Source organism: Bidens hawaiensis, unplaced genomic scaffold (assembly GCF_021521415.1).
Source record: "Bidens hawaiensis isolate Kalapana, Puna unplaced genomic scaffold, B.hawaiensis_p1.1 tig00046373_1, whole genome shotgun sequence".
NCBI lineage: Eukaryota > Viridiplantae > Streptophyta > Magnoliopsida > Asterales > Asteraceae > Bidens > Bidens hawaiensis.
The window spans coordinates 114,735-135,459 of record NW_027505984.1 but is presented as its reverse complement, the minus strand read 5'-3'; the positions used below and the strand labels follow the sequence as shown (position 1 = coordinate 135,459).

The following is a 20,725-nucleotide window of genomic DNA, read 5'->3' as shown; positions in this document are numbered from 1 at the left end:
CCACTAAGAATAAAAGTAATTCAAACATTCCATATTCGAGGACATTTACTCGTTAACTTATTAAACATGTACTATATTAACTTGCTTTTTTTGGACTTTTTTATGTGTATATTTAAAGATAATATGTCTTTATATAAATAATACTTATCGATGACTGATGACATACTTTAATTTTTTTGTAATATATATTTAAGTAAATAATTTGTGTTAGATCATAAAATTAGAGTCTCAATTGAAAGACAACGGATTACATATAAATCAATTACGTGAATCAGATTACATGATTCGGATTAACTGAATCGCATTAAGAAGATTGATCGATTGAACCTATGAATCGATTGAATATGTGTAGGTGAAACAATTGATTATGTGAATCCGATTACAAAGGTTTGATAGTTACCTTGAATACTGATGAATTTCAATGTAATATGTATATGGTGATTGCAAGGGTTAGAACATGTGAATTAGGATGATAAAATTTAATAGGCATCACAAGTTTGATTTTGAAATTGAATTAAAATAATTAGGAAATGTCATGTAAAAATTTGAAGAAATTTGATGAAAAATAAAAGAAGAATTTGGTGGAACCAACTTGTTTATTATATATAGAGTTAAAACAATTAAAAAATATTTAGGAATTGCCATGTGACAATTTGAAGAAATTTGGTAAAAGCAAAAGGAGAATTTTGTGGAAAACCATTTGTTTATTATATAGAGAGACTAGTAAAACTTACATCGAATCGAACGTAGAAATATTGACGTGTGTTTGTATTTTGAATTTGGAGTCACGTTACTTGTAAAAAAATGTTAAAGTATATGATATTGACCAGGATCGGTGTAGTACAAAACTGGTACTGAAATGTAAATATAAATAAGTGCATCGCAATGGTTATTTAGAATTTATGAAACATAATAATTTAAAAATAAAATATGTCAAATACTAATTATAGAAATAAATAATACTAAATTATTATAAATTGAATAAAATCAATATGTATATGGAGAGACATAAATTAAGTTGTAACTAACTACTTTGAAAATTGAGATGTTATGCATACATGTAATGCATTAATTGGTTTCTTTCATAAATAGTAAATTTTATGAGATAAAACTGGTCGCTATGGTGGGGGGCTTCGAAGCCCCTTCACCGTGCCACGCCAGCGCCACGTAAGCACCGAGGGCATCGAAGCCCCACCCAAATATGTCCCGCTATGGTTTAATGCCCCAAAGGCGCCCCTATTATACATATATATGTATATGTATGTATGTGTATGAGAGAGAGATGGAGAGAGCTGCTGAGAGGGGGGCCCACCCAATTCATCAACCGCGCCGACCGTTGGAACGACCATTTCTTCATCACCCATGGTTCTTTGGTGCCCCACGACGGTGTCCGGCGCCCTCGTCGCCCAAAAAGGCGACCCAAGGGCGCCCCACGTGATTTCTTTTGAGAACCACTTTGAGTTTTAAGAACTCGAAAGAACTCAACGTAACAATTTTTTTCGAATTATTTTTACACATGTGTAATACGTAAGTGTAAGTGATGTACAAAAAATTACGGTATTTTTTTACACACCGAATCGACTTTTTACACATGTGTAACTGACGGGTGGTCCATTGGACAACCCTTAAGTGATATAAGATCGTTTATAACCATGCATACAATTGGTTTATTTTGTGGAATTAGTTGACTATGGCTACTCATATAATTGCAGGTAGGAGAAGATAGAGGATGTAATTACGAGAACGTGGGCGAAAACGGTGAAGAAAACGGAGTTGAAAAGAGAAAGTTATCACGAAAACAAGGTGGCTTTGTTAAAAGCCACCGTAGCTTACGGTAGCCACCGTAAGCTACGGTGGGACCTGATAAAAATGGTCATCGTAAGGTAGTTTTAAGCCCCGTAGGGTATTTGGAAGCCACCATAAGCTACGGCGGCCACAGTAGCTTACGGTGGACCTGACGAGGAAAGTCGTAAAAACGTTATAACTTGTATTTTTGGACGGCTTTTGACATCCTTATCATACCCTTTGATCCTAGAGCGACCTAGAGGCGATTTTAGGGTGCAATAACATTATTGGGAGTGTGGTAATCATTAGAGACTCGATTTTGATTCGAATGATTACTATAATCGAAAGGATGATGAACGGAATCATGCTTGGCTAATTCTCTTTGTGTTTTCCCTCGGATTGTAAGGTTTTATTATGAATGTTGATTGAATGTTTTTGTAATTTCTGAGATAATAGTTTGATCTTGTTGATTTCATTATTATGGTGTTTATGAATTGATTGATAGATTGTTAGTTTATTGAGTTTGTGTTCTAAACCGTCAGTTCTTGGTGCTTTAAGCAATCGAGATTAATCGGAAGGGATTCGGGGTTGGATAAACTAATTGTTATTTGAGTGATTACCTTGCGTTTATAATCCAAGTACTTAGTCTTCAGTTATCACAATCGTTTGCATAAGCACGAACTAGTTCATCTCAGATTAAACATTTACTTTAACATTCATGGAAACCTGAAACCGAGGGAAGGCATATTTTCTCATATTGTTTTAAAACTCGTTAAATTGTTTTTAGTTCTTTTTGTTAATCAAACCAAACAACCAAATCATTGATTTTATTTTTTTGCACTTAGTTTAATATAGATTAGTTACAAAGCTACTTAGTAACACATTTTCCACAAACTCCTTGTGTTCGACACCCGCTTATCGCTATCTAATTAGTTATAATCGGTTTATTTTTGAGTGAGTCTTCGACCTCACGTCAAATTTTGGCGCCGTTGCCGAGGAGTAGTACGCAACGTGTGTTAGCTTTAGTAGTTTTTGTTTGTTATTTTTGGGTTTACGCTGGTTGTGTTAGTGTGCAGGTACCTACAGGTGTATGCATACTAGAAGATCTAACAGGTCATCACCACTAGTAATCAATCCCGAGATTGACAGAACGCTTCAAAGAAACCGAGTTTTACTTAGAGAGAACAAGCTTTTGAGTTCTCCAACTGCATCAAACAGCAACATGGATTCACCAGTTCCCACTTCGGGTCAACCAATCCCGATTACACCTCCACCAAATCAACCTCCACCGATCACTACTAATATACCTACAACATCAAGTTAATTGCATCCACCACCCATAACCGAACCCATTCATGCTCAATACACCTACGCAACATCATCCACATTGCCATCTATTTCCAACCTGTTTCCTACCTTTGGTGCATCATCATCTCAACAAAATCAACAACCAACCTTTCAACAGTCATAATCAAATGACCAATATCAACCCCCACCTTTCATGCAACATTCAAGATCATAAGGTGATGGATACAGATATGGGTTTGACTGTGAATTCGAGGGGTACGAAGTGGAAGGTTACTACATGGGAGGTGATGGAAGCAAAAGGGTAAATCCGGGAAATTTTGGTAATGGTCAATGGCAGCAACCGGAATTGTTGCAAGAGCTTAATCGACAACAACCACCACCGGTTGTCCAACAACAAGCTCAACAACAACCACCGGTTGTTGTTCATCAACAAGTTCAACCGCCACCGATTATTCAACAATTTCAACAAAAATGCCCCAACCACAGTTTCAACAACAATTTGCACAACCAAGGCCAGTTTATAGGCAAATGGGTCAACCAATAGTACCAATGGGGGTACCAAGAAGGCATGCAAGAGAGATGGTTAAGAGGATTGAAGCCCATTTCCGACCGGTGATTATTAATAATCCGTCTTCGGTGGTTATTCCTCACAATCAACAAGGGAGGACATTCGAGGTGAGAACAAATTCACTTCAAAGTCTTCCAAAGTTTAGGGTCTAGCAACGGAGGAACCTTACTTCCACTTGGAGGCATATGACTCCATTTGCAACACAATTGGGGGTTAAGGTTTTACATCGGATGAGGTCAAGTTAGTTCTATTTCAGTTTTCGTTGGAAGACAAGGCAAATAGATGGTTTTACACATTACTGTCCGCATCTATTTATACTTGGGCCGAGATGCAACAAAGATTCTTAGAAGAATTTTATACGGCTCAGAAGACTAATGATGCAAGAAGAAGCTTGAGAGCTTTCCAACAACAATCGGGTGAGATGCTTCATGAAGCATTTGAGCGGTTTAATATGATGATCAAGAATTGTCCTCATCATGGTATTGCTCTTTGGGAGTTATTGAATGCGTTTCATGAGGGGTTGAGTACAGAAGATGAACAAAATCTGATGTCGATTACAAATGGGTCATTTGGTACTAACTATGAACAAGATGATTGGGCATATTTGGAGCAAATGGCGGTCACATCAAAGAGAAAGGCTCAAACCGGTAGAAGAGCAAGGCCAGTAATTGGAAGATCACAAGTACAAGCCGTGAAAGATGGAGAGGTACAAACCACTAATCAAGTAATCAACGTTTGTACAAATTGTAACGAGTTGAGTCATGCATCGGAGGTGTGTACGGTGGATCAAGTACAAGTGGAGGAAGTGAATGCACTTCAAGGTCAAGGGGGAGGTGGTAGAAATACAATATGAACTCCAACACTTACCACCCCGGGTTGAGAAATCATCCGAAATTTCGTTATGGAAATCTGGCCAACCAATCAAATCCGAATTTTCAAGGGGTTTCTCAAGGAAATTATGTTCCTCATTAACAATATGCAAATCAAGGTTTCAAAGTCAATTTCAACAAGCGGGAAATGATCAAAGTGGGTCTTCGGGTCAAAGTTCTTCAAGTGGGAATGAAGTTATGGAGATGCTCAAGGTGATGCAACAAGACATGCAAAGGAGAAATCAACTTGATGAAGTGCGCATGCAAAAGGATGAAATCTTTGACAAAGCCATCCAATCGTTGACCACTCAAATGGGTCAACTTGCAACCGATGTGGCGAATTTGAAGAAAAACAGCTCGAGTTTAAAGAAGGGGAACAACGTGCATATCAACGCGGTAAGTCTTTTACCTAATTTTGAAATTTCTAGTGTTCAAAGTGATCTAACACCACAGTTTGTTGAGATGGTGGTGGAAGATATTAGTGATATGATTGAAAATGTGGGTAATTATGAAATAATTTTTCAAAATAACTCTGAATTACAACCGAATGAAACATCTTTTTGTGAAAATTGTTCTTGTGATAAATATTTAAATGACAAATTAACCAAAATAAGGGATGAGAGGGTTGATAATAATATTATAACGAGTAAACTTCAAGACCCAGGGGTGCCCCTTTTATCAATCCAAATTGGTGAATTTAAAACTGATCGGGCACTGCTAGATCTTAGAGCTTGTGTTAGTATCATGCCCGGTAGTTTATATGATCAAGTATGAGTTTGGTCCGCTACAAAAAGTAAACACCACTGTGGTATTAGCGGATCAAACCCATACACTTCCCCGAGGCATGATATATAATGTGATGGTACATGTGGAGGATTTCTGTTACCTAGTTGACTTTTTAGTGCTTGATTATGCTAAAAATGTAACTAACACGCAACCCACAGTCATATTGGGTAGACCCTTCCTTGCCACTTCACGTGCAGTGATTGATTGTGCTAAAGGGACATTGGGAATTAAATTTGGGAATCATGATAAACGGTTATTATTATTTGAAAATACTACTGACACTCTTGTTGACAACGAAAGCCTGAAGGCAGATTTTTTTAACAAGTGTGTATCCTTGAGCAATGATCACACGAAAGTGGAGTGTTTTGTGATTGACAGGTTAGTTGAGAAGAAAGAAGTTGAGAATCAACAGAGTGAGAAGGTGGCTAAAAAAGGAGGCCTACTAAGGAAGACGAAAAGGAGACATCCACCTAACCTAAATGATCAAGGGTGGAGGATGAGGATGTTCGGGCCTGACCCTGGTTTTCCGGAAGGCTGGAAACAATTGCTTGAAAAGGAGCGTGCTTATAACGAGAAAGCTGCACTGGAATGGGTCAGTCACCCACCTTGAATGTCATAAAGTTTCAAAAAGGTGGTAATTGTATATTTTGTATATTTTTATTTTTATTTTTATTTTGCATTATAATTTCTAGTTTGTTTGTTATTAATGGTATTTTAAGCATATCATCTTAGCAAAAACCAAGTGTGGGGAAATTCTTCTGGATTTCTCTTCGACACTGTGTTGGGAACAACCCGGGTTTTTCATGGAAGGAAGTGGAGTTTTACTTAGTAGTGTCTTTGTTTTTATTTTCTCAAAACCATACATTGGGGACAATGTATCCCAAGTGTGGGGATGGCGAAAATTTCGTTTGTTTTAATAAATAATAATAATATATATAAAAATAAAAAAAAATTAAAATTTTAAAGAAATCGGAATGTGGTAAGATTGGTGAGGTAAGGCTCGGGTCCCTTTTCATTGTCACAATTCTCAAATAACATGTTTGACTGGTTGTTTTTAAAAGGAGGTTGTTTAGTATTCTAATCAAGGTTAGCATGCTTTTGGTGCAATAACTTGCATCACATGTTCGTTTACACTTGCGAGTTGGAATATAAAGATTGTTGAGAAAGTTGAGTTTTCTCCAATAGAACTTGTACAATTAGTGCATTTCGAGATCTTAGCTTGACATAAATGCAAAAGTGATAGATGCAGCTAGGTTAAGCCTCGTCTGGATTAGTGCGAGTGTGGGATTTTGGGGTTGGGCCTCATACATTACATATATGAGCGTGGATAATGAGAGGGGAGGGGGGTTGGTTTCCTTAGAAAACATTTTTGGGCATATTCTTTCACTTAATCAACCCTGTTGTTATATTGCGAGACGATCCGGCTTAATAGGTTTCTTTGTAATTGTTTTAGTATTTATCAATAGGATGTAAGCATTATGTTATTATGCTTCAAAAAAATGTGTTAAAGTTGTAATGTTCATGTATTATGTAGTGAAAAAAAATATGGAAAAAAAAATACATAAAAAAAGAAGAAGACAAAAAGAAAAAAAAATGAAAGAAAAGAGAAAAAGAGAAGTTAGTGATGCTTTTGTTTATTTCATTGTTTACTTAGTTTGTTTGTAATAGGCCGTATCAGATCGTTTGAGCTACTTTCAATATTCAATTTCCATACCCTTACACCTAGCCCCGTTATGACCCGTTTTAAGACCTCTTGATTTACATTTATGTTAAAGCATTTACATAGGTGGAGATTTGATGATTGTACAAGCGTATGCGAGGAGAATTGGTTATATGTGTAAATGTGCGCTATGTATGGGTAAAAACTGAAAGCATGTTAGGTTTGGTTAGAATTCTATGGTTTAAGTAGAATAGCAAGTATACTAGTGCAACTCATAGAAATGAGGAAATAGGGTATGACTTGGGACCTTGACTGAGCCGGAATTGTTGCTTGGATTGGTGGTTATAAGTTAAAAATGAAAAAATCGTTGTTTGAGGTGTTGCTTGAGGGCAAACAACGGGTAAGTGTGGGAATGTGACGGGTGGTCCATTGGACAACCCTTAAGTGATATAAGTGTTGGCTTGAAGGCTTTAAAAATCAAGCGTAAGAGCATCCACAACGGTGGATGAGTAGAAAGAAACTAAACGCGCCACATCAGATTTCCACACATTCGTTTTCAAACACTAAAAGTTCTTATTTATTCTCCAACACTACATCCACTTTTAAACACCCATATATTCCACATAATCACTTATTCTATATTTTCTTTCTTTTTTTTATTGAATTTTTTTATTAGATATTTTTATTTTATATATAACACAAACCGAGCTACATCTGGATAATGGGTAAGCGAGCAACAAGTTGCGCCGCTATCCCCTTTTGAATCGCACAGTCTATTCTACTAAATATAAATCCTTGGTTCCTCGGGCTCTGCGAGTCACTGTGGACCACCTTCTACACCCGCTCTAAGAAGCGAACCGCCTCGGGAGCTAGGGATCCAAATGTGTCAAAGGCAAATGGAATGAACACGTGCTGATTCTCCAAACACGCTGCCTCATGCTTAGCAACCTTCCTAGATTCCGCTCTCAAAACCGTCTGTCCCGGTACGAAGCCACTATCTCTTAGCCCCACCAACGGGGACACCCCAGTGAGGTCAACACACGCATGTTTACCCCCTGCCCAGCCAAACACAAGAACGCCCAAAGGATGCAGGGTAAATCTTCCCTCTCGCGGATCAGTCAGAAAGTTAACAGGTGCCTCTTTCTTGGCTGAGATCCCGGCACGCCTAAGCACATCTCATAAGACATCTCTAACCCAGTCATGACGATACTTAAATCTCGACAATTCCTTACAGTGGAGGGCATGCTCACCAAATCTATCCAAACAAGCTTTTTTACAAATGAGACATAATTCATCTGGAGGGAAAAGAGGAATCATAAGCCGGTATTTAAGGATGACTATGTATTCAACTGCCGACATCCGTTGCGCAAGACCTTCAATGGACACAACAGTCAAAAAAATTTCTTTCTATAAACTAAAAATACTTTTATAGGTATCTTATTTTTTATTTCATATTATTTAAAAATAAAATAAGTTCTGGAAAATAGATTTAAAATAAAAATAATAAAAGTCATATAAATTAAATTTAAAATTACATAAACAATAAATAAAACAACCGCACACAAGCACATTTAATTTTAAATTTAATAAACAATAATATTTTTTATTAACAAATTTTATTGTTGAAAGTAAAAAAAAACAAAAAAAATTATTTTTTAATTCAAAAAGAAAGATTATTAAAGTGGGGCTTAAAATTGGTTTCAAATTTAAGTGAAAATTAATTATATTATGCCCAGTTATCATGTTACTTCAATATGGTTTTGTGAATATGCTTTAAAATCAACATTATATTTAATGTGTATTTATCTAATTCTGAATGTTACCATCTCATAACTAAAGTACTGAACAACCAATTGAAGTTCCTCTAATATACAACAGTTTTTGGCTTCATTAAAAACTATTTTTTCTACCTTGAATTTTAACCTGATAAGCCTAGGAGAATTAAATGTCTAGTAATTCAGGAAACATAAAAAACCATAAGGTACAAGAATGAATATGCATATACGATATTTAAGATACATACTACAATACTAGAGTACTAGTATTGTAGCCCGTGTAATATGCGAATGTCTTAAAAAATACAATAAAAAAGTTAAATTTAATAATATACGTAATAACATACCTTATGGATTCATAAGATATAAATAATTATATATAAAATTTAAAATTCATAAATATTTAAAAACCTTATTTAATATAACATTTAAAGTTACATTTGTAATTTTATTAGTAATTCTATAAATGATAATAGTGTTAATTGGCATCCTAGTTGGCTACTTTAGTAGAATAACAAGTGGAAGAATGATTTTGCTTTAATAATATACGTGGATGATACAACCATTGACGGATCTTAGTTTGGGTCAAGGCGGGCAACGTCCCACCCAGCGTTTTCATTATGTAGTTTAATTTTTTCGAAAAAATCAAAGAATTTATACGTTTTGAGTCTAGTCCATCCAACTTATTGTTCAAAATCCTCCAACCCACCTATGTGTTTAAGATTCGTCATTGGATACAACATTAGGTCGGTGACAAAGGACAAGTTGAGTAACAAGTCAATACTAGTAATTTTTGGCATGAGCTACACTTTTTGCATTTAAAGCTATATAAATGATTTTGCGGAGTGAGTGAATTGCCTAAATGATATTTTGTCTAAACTTAAATATTACATGTATTTTTATTTGCAGCATATCTATTTAAAACCTTTTCAACTTGGTTTAAACACGACTCAAAAGATGTGTCAAAAACTGAGAAATCATCTATGAAGATTTTCAAAGACTCCCCCACCATATCTGAAAAGATACTTATCATGCACATTTGAAAGGTGGCGGGAGCATTACATAACCCAAATGACATTCGCCTAAATTTGAATGTGCCACACGTTCTTTTCCTGATCTTCAGTATTAATAGATATCTTATTATAACCTTATCATTTTCAGGTAAAATTAAGGTATATGTCTAGTATTCGAAAAACCTGGTTTTAAGTATGAAAAAACCCGGGTTTCAGCGGTGAAAGACATACCCTATGGATATGGTTGTTTTTCTAATACCTGGTTCCATTGTGCATCTTCAAACAAAACACAACACAAACAACCAAAATGAAAATGTGAATCTTGTTAGCGTGAAAGAAGGTGAATTAAAAGCGTGTGAAGGAGGGAAAATAAAATAAAATAAAATAAAATAAAATAAAATACAAGAACGCAAATGACGGGCGATTCCTAAAGAGATTTGCGTATCACCTAAATCTTCGTCTTCTTCGTCATCATCTTCTTCCTGACTCGATCACTTCTTTCCATCAACCAAGCTATCCTTACCTTAACCCCCAAGTCATATAATACTAATTATTATTCAATCATGCATTCCTTAATTCCCATTTCCATATTCACATTATTATTATTATTATTCTCCCATGTCCATTTCCAAAGCCTCATTCATCTCCTTATTGCTCCTCGCCTCCCTCTTCACCCAAAACTCACCCGTCCTCGCTTCCCGCCCCGACCCTCTTCGCCATTTTATATGATTTTTTTTTCAGTCTGCCGCGTTTACAGGCGTCCATGGCTACGCGATGGCTGGAATTTGGATCATGTTCGGTCTTGGTTTTGGGAGTTTCTTGATGGTTAAGAGTTTTAACTGCGGCGGTTTCCACCCGTTTCTTGATCATCCAAGTTCTTATTTTCTTGCTTGTTTTGCACTCACTGCTATGTTCATATTAATTGCCATGTAAGTTTACCATCATCATGATCTTTATTATTATTATAAGCAATATGCTGATTATATATATATCATGTTTTGGTTTCTTGAAGTGTTTTCTCGAGTTTGGTTTTGGTGGCAAATCAAAGCTCTTTACACAAAAGCAAGACCCTGATGGACACTATTTTAGGAGCTGCTAGTAATATGCAACAAACGATTGAAGCGGTTATACACGGGTTTATAAAAATCCAGGTCCTTTTATAGCCTTATGATCACCAAACATCCGAGATTTTGAATCAGATAACTAATCAGATGAGGAAGGAAATAGTTTCAATTCAAAGTTTTGTTCAAGATGCGCGACAAGCTTCAAATCGTGCAATGAAAGCCGTGTAAGCAATTATCTTTATTAAATATTTGTAGCTATACATCATGGTTTTAACAATTTTATTTCGTGTTACAGTTACACTACAAATCTTGTTTTTGTCACAGCTAATTTAGTGGTTTTGGTCACAGGATGTGGTAAGATTTCATTAATCTTTATGATGATGTAAATATTAAATATATATAGTTAATAATAATATTATATAACTGTATTGTTTTCAGTTATCCTGTTCTTGCATTGGCACCCTGGACTTATCATGTGAGTTGAATGACATATGTTTGTTTTAACTTTCATCAAATTATTGTGTCAAACCTATATGTATTAACACTTTCACACGCAGCCTTATTGTCGTGTGCTGGATTTTGACGACTGTTAGTTGGATTTTGACCGGCTTTGACTTCTTCTTCCACGTGTGAGTACGATGTTGACTTTTTTTCTTTTGACTTCACAACGATAAGGTGCTGAGATAGAGTTGACACGTGCGCAGCTTTGCAGGTGACACGTGTGAAGCTTTTGAGGTTTTTGAACAAAGCCAAAGTTCCAAAAACAATGGTATCATGTCAATTCTCTCTTCATGCTCAAATTTGTCAAACTCGGATAAACTCATGACTCAAGTTGGTTACACGGTTCATAAATATATAGCCGAGGTACATTCACCATTATTTGTTTGAAATTTTCAAATTTAGAACGGTTAATGTCTTAATGATTGATGTTTTCTTTTTAATTGCAGTCAAATTCACAGATAACGTCACTGGCTTTCAAAATGATTCAGCCGAACGGCCAAAGTGATGATTCATTTATGATCCAGAAAATTTGTGACCCTTTCTCGGGACCACCTAATTACACTTATGTCCCTGGGAACTGCCAACAAGATGCTATTCAAATTCATGATCTACCAAGTGTTAGTCTCTATACCCATAGGCCTGTTAGCGAACCGAACGAACACACACATGGCATGTTCGTGTTCGTTTGGTTAACTTGAACAAACGATCAAACATGGACAGTTAAATGAACATGGATTTCTTGTTCGTGTTTTTTAGTTAAGAAAATGGGCATGTTTGTGTTTGTTTATGGTCGTTCATTGATAGTATAAACGAATGGTTCACAAAGTATACGATGGACAAAAATAATTGAGCAACACTAGTTAAAATTAATGTGATTAATAAAACTAGACCTGATTGCAATGCTTGATATTTTGATTTCTTAAAACTAGAATAAATTGTAACGGGTCTAAAAAATTTTAATGAATATATAAACCAACGAACATAAACAGTAAACTAAACAAACATAAATGAACGAATGATTTGTGTGTTCATGTTCATTCTTTATTTCTTTTAACTAAATGAACAAAAAGTTTTCTTCATTTACGTTTGGTTCACTAAACGTTTGGAGTGTGTTTGCAGCCAAACGGTTCATTGAACGTTTGGTTCGTTTGCAGGCCTACCAGTACCCGTGAACTTGAATTAGTTTTCATTTTATAGATCCATGTTTTTTAAGGAACTCAAGTTTTTTTGTTTCCACACTTTTTGGAGTGTGTTTGCAGATTCTTTCAACCTTAACATGCAAAAAAGACACGCCATCGAACATTTGTAAAGCCGAGGGTAGATTCTTTCCTGAATCGGCATACGGGAAAACAATGGCTTATATTAAATCTGTTGAGAATATAATAGCTACATATCCAGATTTGCAAAGCTTAGCTGGATGTACACCACTGAAACACGCGATTGCTGACATGGCAAAACACCAATGCAAACCGTTCAAAGCCTCAATTAAATTGCTATGGGCTAGTTTTCTAACACTTTCTATTGATCTGACGATTCTAACGTTGTTTTGGATCATTAAAGCTTACCAAGAAAAGGGTAGACATTTTTCTTTGTGTTCAACGGTTCCTAGGAATAACAATCAACAGAATTTGTAAACGAAAGTATAGAGTTACAGACTAACCCGATCATCAAGTCGCAAGACTTTGGTTGACTCATTGAGGTTGTATTGTGTATATAACATCATATACATTTGTTTGCCATACTGTAATAACACCATGAATTGGTCAATAACATTGAATACATGTACCACCAGTATATGTACCAAATATACAATGAGTGTAAAGGAATCTTTGTTCTAGGATAAATAATTGGCTGGTACCATAACTTTATTGATATTTAATGTTTTTTTTTTTTTTTAATTCTTTTTGAGATGAGAATATTGTTAAGCATTTGCTCTTTTGGGAACAATTGTGGGTCCGCATTGCTGGATGTTGGTTCCAAACTTATGACTTTTGGCTTTTCTGTTTTACACTTATGTTAGACATTCTCCTCCTCACAAACTCTTTTTATCTTTTTTGGACAAAATTAATGAGAGGATTATTAACTCAAAACAGGGATAACATTTTTAATACATATTTGTAAAAATAGTAGCTGTTATCAAATATTTATTTGAGTTCAAAGAATTCATTTATGATTTATCTCAACTATAAGTATTTTCTTTACAACAACTTTATAAAATTATCAACATAATCATTAATTCTCATTAATTCTCTAATATAAATTAATTATTTTTTTTGGAACGACCAACTAAGTAACGCCGAGTACTCCGTACACGGCCCCTATTGGCTAAAGGTAGCCCGAGACGGCCACAAGTCCGGACGGACGGAGCCCCTAGCGGTCCACTATTGAGGAATTCCCCGGATAAAACCCGACCTCCACGCCCGCCAAACGGCATGATAGCGATGAGCCGGTAAAACCGGGTGAGATCAGGACTCGAACCCTGACAATAAAGGGAAATTAATTATTATTGTTTTTATAGAAAAATAGTGTAGTTATAAAAGCGTGATATGAATAGGAAATTATAATATTAAATAGTAACAAATCTTATATATTTAGTGGTTGCTAAAATGGTAGTAAAATTAAAGGTTTGTTTTTCTAGTTTAATACTAATAAGAAAATTAAATGTATTATTATCTAAGAAAATTATCATTAGACATATGTTGTTGGCCATTTCAGTTTTGACGAGGTGGTAAGGTGGTTTGAGTGTGAAATTAAAAGACAAGGGTTTAATCCCCATAACGTATAATACATAGTTGTTAAAAAAACGACATATCGTCGAAACGGCTGTTAAAAAACATATGCTTTGGAGGTAGAATTGGATCCCGGGGCGTTATATAAGGTTATGTGTAGTGGAGAGGCTATAATTGGGGGTGAATTGTGACACGTGGCGCCCAGTCAGCATGGAGTGGAAATTTGTTTTTGGGGTGTAATGGTTTAGGGGCTACAAGTTGAGCTCACAGTTTCTTTTTTTATTATTTTCTTTTTATAACTAAACTAAACAAATAAAAACCAGTTTATTTAAATAATTAGATAAAAATGCATTAAAATTAAAAAGAAATACAAAAAACTTAAAAAACATAACTAATAATGCATTAAAATTAAAAAAAAAAAAATACATAACTAAAAATATTAAAAAACATAACTAAATAAAATACTAATATCCATAATATTCGCGCATTTTTTCCATTCGTCGTCGTTGTAATAATGCGGCCTCTTCGTGTAACCCGGCATCTTTGAGGGATTTGTATTCTTCACTCATTTCCCGCAATTCCAACATTTGGGCAATCTTTTCGTGTTGTTTGTCGGTTTCTCTCAAGGCATCGTTGAGTTCCTCGACACACTTTTTGTGTTTTTTGATGATTTCTTTCATGGTAGCGGCGAGTTCCACGAGTGTCGGTTGGTTCGTGTTGTTTGTAGGATTCATTTTGTTAGATTTTTTGAAGAATTTGGGTATGAATTGTGTATGAAATGGATATGAAGTGGAGAAGGTGTGTGTTTATATATATATATATATAATGTTTTAATTATTTTTTTTATATTTGCAACGGTCAAATGAATTTAATAATAATATTTCTCAAACACTGCAGGCGATAAAAGAACCCCGCCCCTTATCGCCCAAAAATCGTCTGGAGGACGGTGTTCACGCCCCTAGTCGCCCACGTTTCGCCCAAAGTCTCGCCCATTACATATGGCCTAAAAGACGGTAACAAATGATAATGAATGTAATAATAATAATTTAAGAGAAACAACCGAACCAAACCAAAAACCAAATAACTAGTCGTTGAAATCATCATCATCATCATCATCATCATCTTGTACAGAGCAGATATAAAAGCATCCGTTGATTATTGAAAGCTACATATATTTTGGTCTTAAGTCACTATCAGCAGCATCACTTCCAGATCCAAATTCAAACTTACGAAACAAGTTTTCAATCCATTCAGATCAGATTAGATTACTTCATTGATTCATCAATGGTATCAGGTAGGTAACCCTTACTTTATCTTTAATTATTTAATTGTTTGTTTGTGTTTTTTGATTGATTCTTCGCCAAGTGAGTTACTTGAACTAGGTTTTGATTGTTTCAGAAACACAATTGTATATCTAATTACCAATCCATTGTTCACTTTAGGATGTTTTATATCACTGATTTTGCTTCGATTCGACCCGTATCATTCGGACTCCCAAACTTATAATTAGGGTTTTAATTAGATTAACAAAGGTTGACTATTTTGACTATTTTGATTATTAATTTCAGTATTATCTTGAAGAAGATTAAATAAATGGAGATCAAAACAAGAATGAAGAACAAATACAAGAAACCAACCACTTTAAATTACTACAACCTCTCCCTTATTATATGCACCGTCATACTATGCGTACTCGTCTTCCACTTTTACCTACTCGACCAAAGTCAACACACGCTAACCTACACGAGCCAACATCCGTTTTACCGTGAACTTGTACAAGTCGATGACGAGAGCATAAAAATCCCACCCCCACGAAAGCGGTCTCCGCGCGCTATCAAACGCAAACCTAAACGACCGACGACCCTGATCGAAGAGTTTCTTGATGAATCTTCTCAGCTTAGATACTTATTCTTTCCTGGTCAAAAGACTGTCATTGACCCGATTAAGGATGTTGGCAACGAGAGTCTTTATTATCATCCGGGTAGAATCTGGTTGGATACTGATGGGAATCCTATTCAAGCTCACGGGGGAGGTATTTTGTATGATGATCGCTTGAGGACATATTATTGGTATGGAGAGTATAAAGACGGGCCCACTTATTACGCTCACAAAAAGGCTGCAGCTCGGGTGAGTATCTTAATCTTGATAACTGGAATGGGTCAAACGGGGCAACTAAAAATGTTTACCTAAAAAGCATACTGATCGAATTGGTTAAACGGGTCAACAGTTGTCCATGGTTAAGTGGCCATTTTGAGCGATGAATTTGATAAAATAGGTTTGACATTTTTTGGTTCAGTTTCAGTTTGCTATTGACCAAAAACTGAAACGAACTGAAAAAAAAAAAACGATTTTAAGTAATTTATAAGAAATTAATAGATGGTGCAGCCGTGCAGCCCAAATTAATAGATCAACTAATCATTAATTAAAAAAAAAGGTTTAGGCCCAAAGTTTCTGGTCCAAATTCTTTTTCTTTGGGTCATATTTTTTCCAGCCTAAAATTTTCAATCCAAATGGTAAAACCAAGAATACCGAACCAAACTGAAAATCAAGGAATTTAAGTAATTTACAAGAAATTAAGAAACGGTGTAGCCCAAAATTTGTAATAATCAAATAATCATTAGTTAACAGAAACAAGTTAGACGAATTATGTTAAAACCGAAAAAACTGAATCGAACGCAAATAACCGATAAGTAATTTATAAGAGATTAATAAACGATGTAGCCTAAAAAATGTAGGTGCAAATGTGCAATTAGCAACTAATCATTAATTAACAAAAAAAAATAAAAAAAAATAGGCCCAAGTTCATTATTTTGGGTCATTTTTTTCCAGCCTAAGTTTTTCAAGCCCAAATGGTAAAACCGAAAAGATTGAAACCGAACAGTTTTCAAAAAACCCACAAACCTTCTCTTTTTTTTTTTTTTTTTTTTTTTGGTTTTTGGTACTATTTGAACCAAAAACCAACCCGGACGGACCCATCACCCATGCACAGTTGCACACCCCTAACTCCCTAACCGGAATGGGTCAAATATAGAAATTTAGCTAAAATCAAACTGGTTGAATGGGTCAAAAGTCAACCAGAGTTTATATTTAATCTATGCAGCTGCATAAATCATGGTATTAGAAAACTCATATTATTGTACTAATAATATAGCTTTAATTGCAGGTTGACATCATAGGTGTCGGTTGCTATTCTTCAAAAGATCTTTGGACATGGAAAAACGAGGGCATCGTATTAGCAGCCGAAGAAACAAACGAAACCCATGATCTTCACCCATCTAATGTATTAGAAAGACCAAAAGTAATTTACAACAAAAACACAAATAAATACGTAATGTGGATGCATATAGACGATGCTAATTACACGAAAGCCTCGGTAGGAATTGCCGTTAGCAGCTCCCCAACTGGCCCGTTTGACTACATCAAAAGCAAAAGACCACACGGGTTCGAAAGCCGAGACATGACAATATTCAAAGACGATGATGACGTGGCATACTTAATATACTCTTCAGAAGACAACAGTGAGCTTCATATCGGCCCCCTCACGGAAGACTATCTCGATGTTACAAATGCCGTGAGACGGGTTTTGGTGGGCCAGCACCGTGAAGCTCCGGCCCTGTTTAAACATGAGGGGACTTATTATATGGTGACTTCAGGCTGCACGGGGTGGGCCCCAAACGAGGCCCTGGCCCATGCGGCAGAGAATGTTATGGGCCCATGGGAGACGATGGGGAACCCGTGTGTTGGGGGGAATAAAGTGTTTCGGCTTGCTACGTTTTTCGCGCAAAGCACGTTTGTTCTTCCATTACGTGGGTTTCCGGGTGTTTTTATATTTATGGCGGACCGATGGAACCCGGCTGATTTAAGGGACTCGAGGTATGTGTGGTTGCCTTTGTTGGTTGGAGGGCCCGTGGACCGTCCGCTTGATTACTCGTTTGGGTTTCCTTTGTGGCCACGGGTCTCGATTTATTGGCATAAAAGATGGAAGCTTCCATTTAAATGGAGTGGTAAGAAGTGATATTTTTTTCCTCAATTTGGGGGTATACTTATTTTATGTACATTATATATCCTGTGTATTGAGTGTGTATTTTAGAGAGGTAATAATGAAGCATGATAAATGACTCCACCATTCAAACTTAGTTATAGAAGTTTAGTATACGAGAGCGATAAAGTTTACAAACAGTCATCAGTTTATATACGAATTATACACCTGCATCATACGTGCATACAAGAGATTTGTAACTCTTGGTACTAGATACCGTCCTGTTATGATCGAAACAGTAGTGCATAGATTTGTAACCGCGGCTACTAAGTGTTGCCCTGCTAAGAATGAAATAATAGTCCCGAGCTCCATCTTTGCGCGAACCAAGTAGAGTGCCAAGACTATAAGGGCTAAAGCCAAAGAGACTCCAGTAACCATAAATAGACCCCAAAATCTAACTATGTTTGGGGTTTTAGGCATGGTGGGGAACGATAAAGAGAAGTCTTTCCCGAACCACTTCTTCTCTAAGTTCATTAGAGTCCCGTCTTCTCTTATTTTCGCAATTTCCCTCGACATATCTATTACCAAAGGCGAACCTTTTGCAAAGATCTGAGTGATATACATGAGAATGATAAGTTAATGTGAGATTCATATAAGACAATAGGGTGCATGTAAAGGGTACTTAAAAAGCCAAAGCCAGAAGTAATAGTTTTAGATAACACCATGGCATGGTCATGTGGGTACCTCCTAAGAAACATCTTGATGTAAGGAATTTCATCAACAATGGCATCTGCACCACCATGCTTTCCACCTCTTGATAATGCACCAGCGTAATCCTCATATGATCGATAGGGGTTTTGCATATTGTCTGTAAGTTTCAGATCTCCAAAAAAAGAGCCACCATGGAATCCGACAATTCCCTGTTTCGTGGTTAACTCAAGTTGTTCAACCGACGACAATGAAGCCTGTGTTGCGATATAACTTTGTTTAAACAAGAAAGCCACCATTACAAACCAAACAAGCATCGCGAGTCTTGACAGGTTCCTTAACAACCTCTCTCCTGCAAAACCAACAGCAACGATTTATTAGCTATTGATTAAATTTTGTTTTTTAAGTATAAAGAATGAAGATTGAGTGACTACTTTGAGCGACATATATGCTCAATAAGACGAGAACTGCAATCGTCCCAATTTGATGAGGTGGTGTGCTTTCAGGTGCTTGAATCACAGCTAAAATAGCCCATACAGGTAAGATGGCAATGATGCCGAAAACAACATAAGTTAGCCACAAATCCACATCGAATCGCTTCAAGAACCCCCACGGGTCTTTTTCTTTTATTCGAATTAGAGTCCCTATACCAACGTCAGTGTAAGTTGCCGTGAAATCAACATACTGCGATCTACTGGCTAGGATCGTGGAATCTCCAAGAACACCATCGAGTTCCTGTTGAACATAAACCGAATTAATGTTTTGTCATTTTATGCAATTTGTACATGTCAAACATGAAGCCGAAAGTATCCTTACCTGATTATAAACCTTATTAATAAGATCATCGTAACTTCCACTTTTAAATGCTACGAATTCATAAGACACCTCGTACGACAATGCATGAATACAAGTGTTGAAAACCAACGGAGAACCCAGGGGCGAAGGTTAGTGAGGGCCGGGGGTGCCCCCCCGGTTTTCTTGCGTAATAGTGTAAATTTACCTGTTTTCGTCCGAAATTTTTTATACGTAGTGTAAATTTAGCCGTTTTCGGCCGAAAATTTGAGCCCGGCCCTCTCTGTTTTTGAAATTGTTTATACATTTTGAGTCCGCCCCTCAGATGTCTTAGTCCAAGCTTCGCCACTGGGAGAACCCAAAAGCAGTTGTCTTATTTTTTGCTGCTTCATAATATGCATCTACAAAGTACTTAAAACTTAGACCTGTTCGGACACTAATCCTTAATGTTTTCCCGACACTCATTCTTGTAATCCAACCTCTTGGAATCATAGTAGACCCTCCGGGCCAAACAACCTCTTCGATGCTACTAGAACGTAGCACAACGTCATCGAGTGACCAATTAGCTCGTCTAATTCCGTTTGATACAGTCCAATATCCCACTTTCCTTTCTCTATGGTCGATGGCATTTATAATCTTGAATCACTGGAAACTAGTTTATTTCCACTAAGACGAAACTCGCCATCAGCGCCCTTGAATTTGACTTTCAAGATCTCACTTAAAAGCATATGACCGTTTTGTGGGACTTCAACTTTCTCCACAGCCTCCGCAAGGGCCCACACCGTGTCGTATGCCCATATGGCAAGCGTATGCAGTTCTCTCGAGAACACATTGTACCATCTTTTTGTCAAGTCATGCAGCTTACTCGACATTGGAATGTCAGGCCGAAAACCAAGTGCTCCACGAATATATTAGCTAAGGTTCACTCAGGGCGACGTCCCAAACTTGAGTGAACCTAAGCAATTGTTTTTGGCTCCACGAATAGGTCTCCAAATTTTAGAAAGAAAATATTATAATTCATACAATTGCTTTTGTTTCTCTCCTATGCTTGAGTCCTCATAAATTCACATTAACTAACTGGTTTTGTGACTTTACAAGAAGGACAAGATCCAAACACTCCATAGTTACTTTATAACTATTTAGCCACAAAAAAAACCAATAAGGTCTCTTTGTGTGAATTGGCTACGT

At 36.3% G+C, this 20,725-nt stretch overlaps 2 protein-coding genes and 1 pseudogene across 2 annotated transcripts; 2 read left to right on the top strand and 1 right to left on the bottom strand.

Moving 5' to 3' along the window:
• Positions 1–10,528: 10,528 nt before the first annotated feature.
• Positions 10,529–13,023, top strand: LOC143616257 (uncharacterized). Its single transcript, XM_077089137.1, has 7 exons — positions 10,529–10,693; positions 10,777–11,182; positions 11,267–11,303; positions 11,386–11,457; positions 11,533–11,692; positions 11,776–11,946; positions 12,589–13,023. Exons 5-7 carry the CDS (start codon positions 11,603–11,605, stop codon positions 12,961–12,963), a joined length of 636 nt encoding a protein of 211 aa, XP_076945252.1. The 5' UTR covers positions 10,529–10,693; positions 10,777–11,182; positions 11,267–11,303; positions 11,386–11,457; positions 11,533–11,602; the 3' UTR covers positions 12,964–13,023.
• A 2,621-nt stretch (positions 13,024–15,644) lies between these two features.
• On the top strand, positions 15,645–18,280 carry LOC143616253 (uncharacterized). Its single transcript, XM_077089134.1, has 2 exons — positions 15,645–16,185; positions 17,222–18,280. Exons 1-2 carry the CDS (start codon positions 15,652–15,654, stop codon positions 18,071–18,073), a joined length of 1,386 nt encoding a protein of 461 aa, XP_076945249.1. The 5' UTR covers positions 15,645–15,651; the 3' UTR covers positions 18,074–18,280.
• On the bottom strand, positions 18,242–20,445 carry LOC143616265 (glutamate receptor 1.2-like; annotated as a pseudogene).
• Positions 20,446–20,725: the final 280 nt, after the last annotated feature.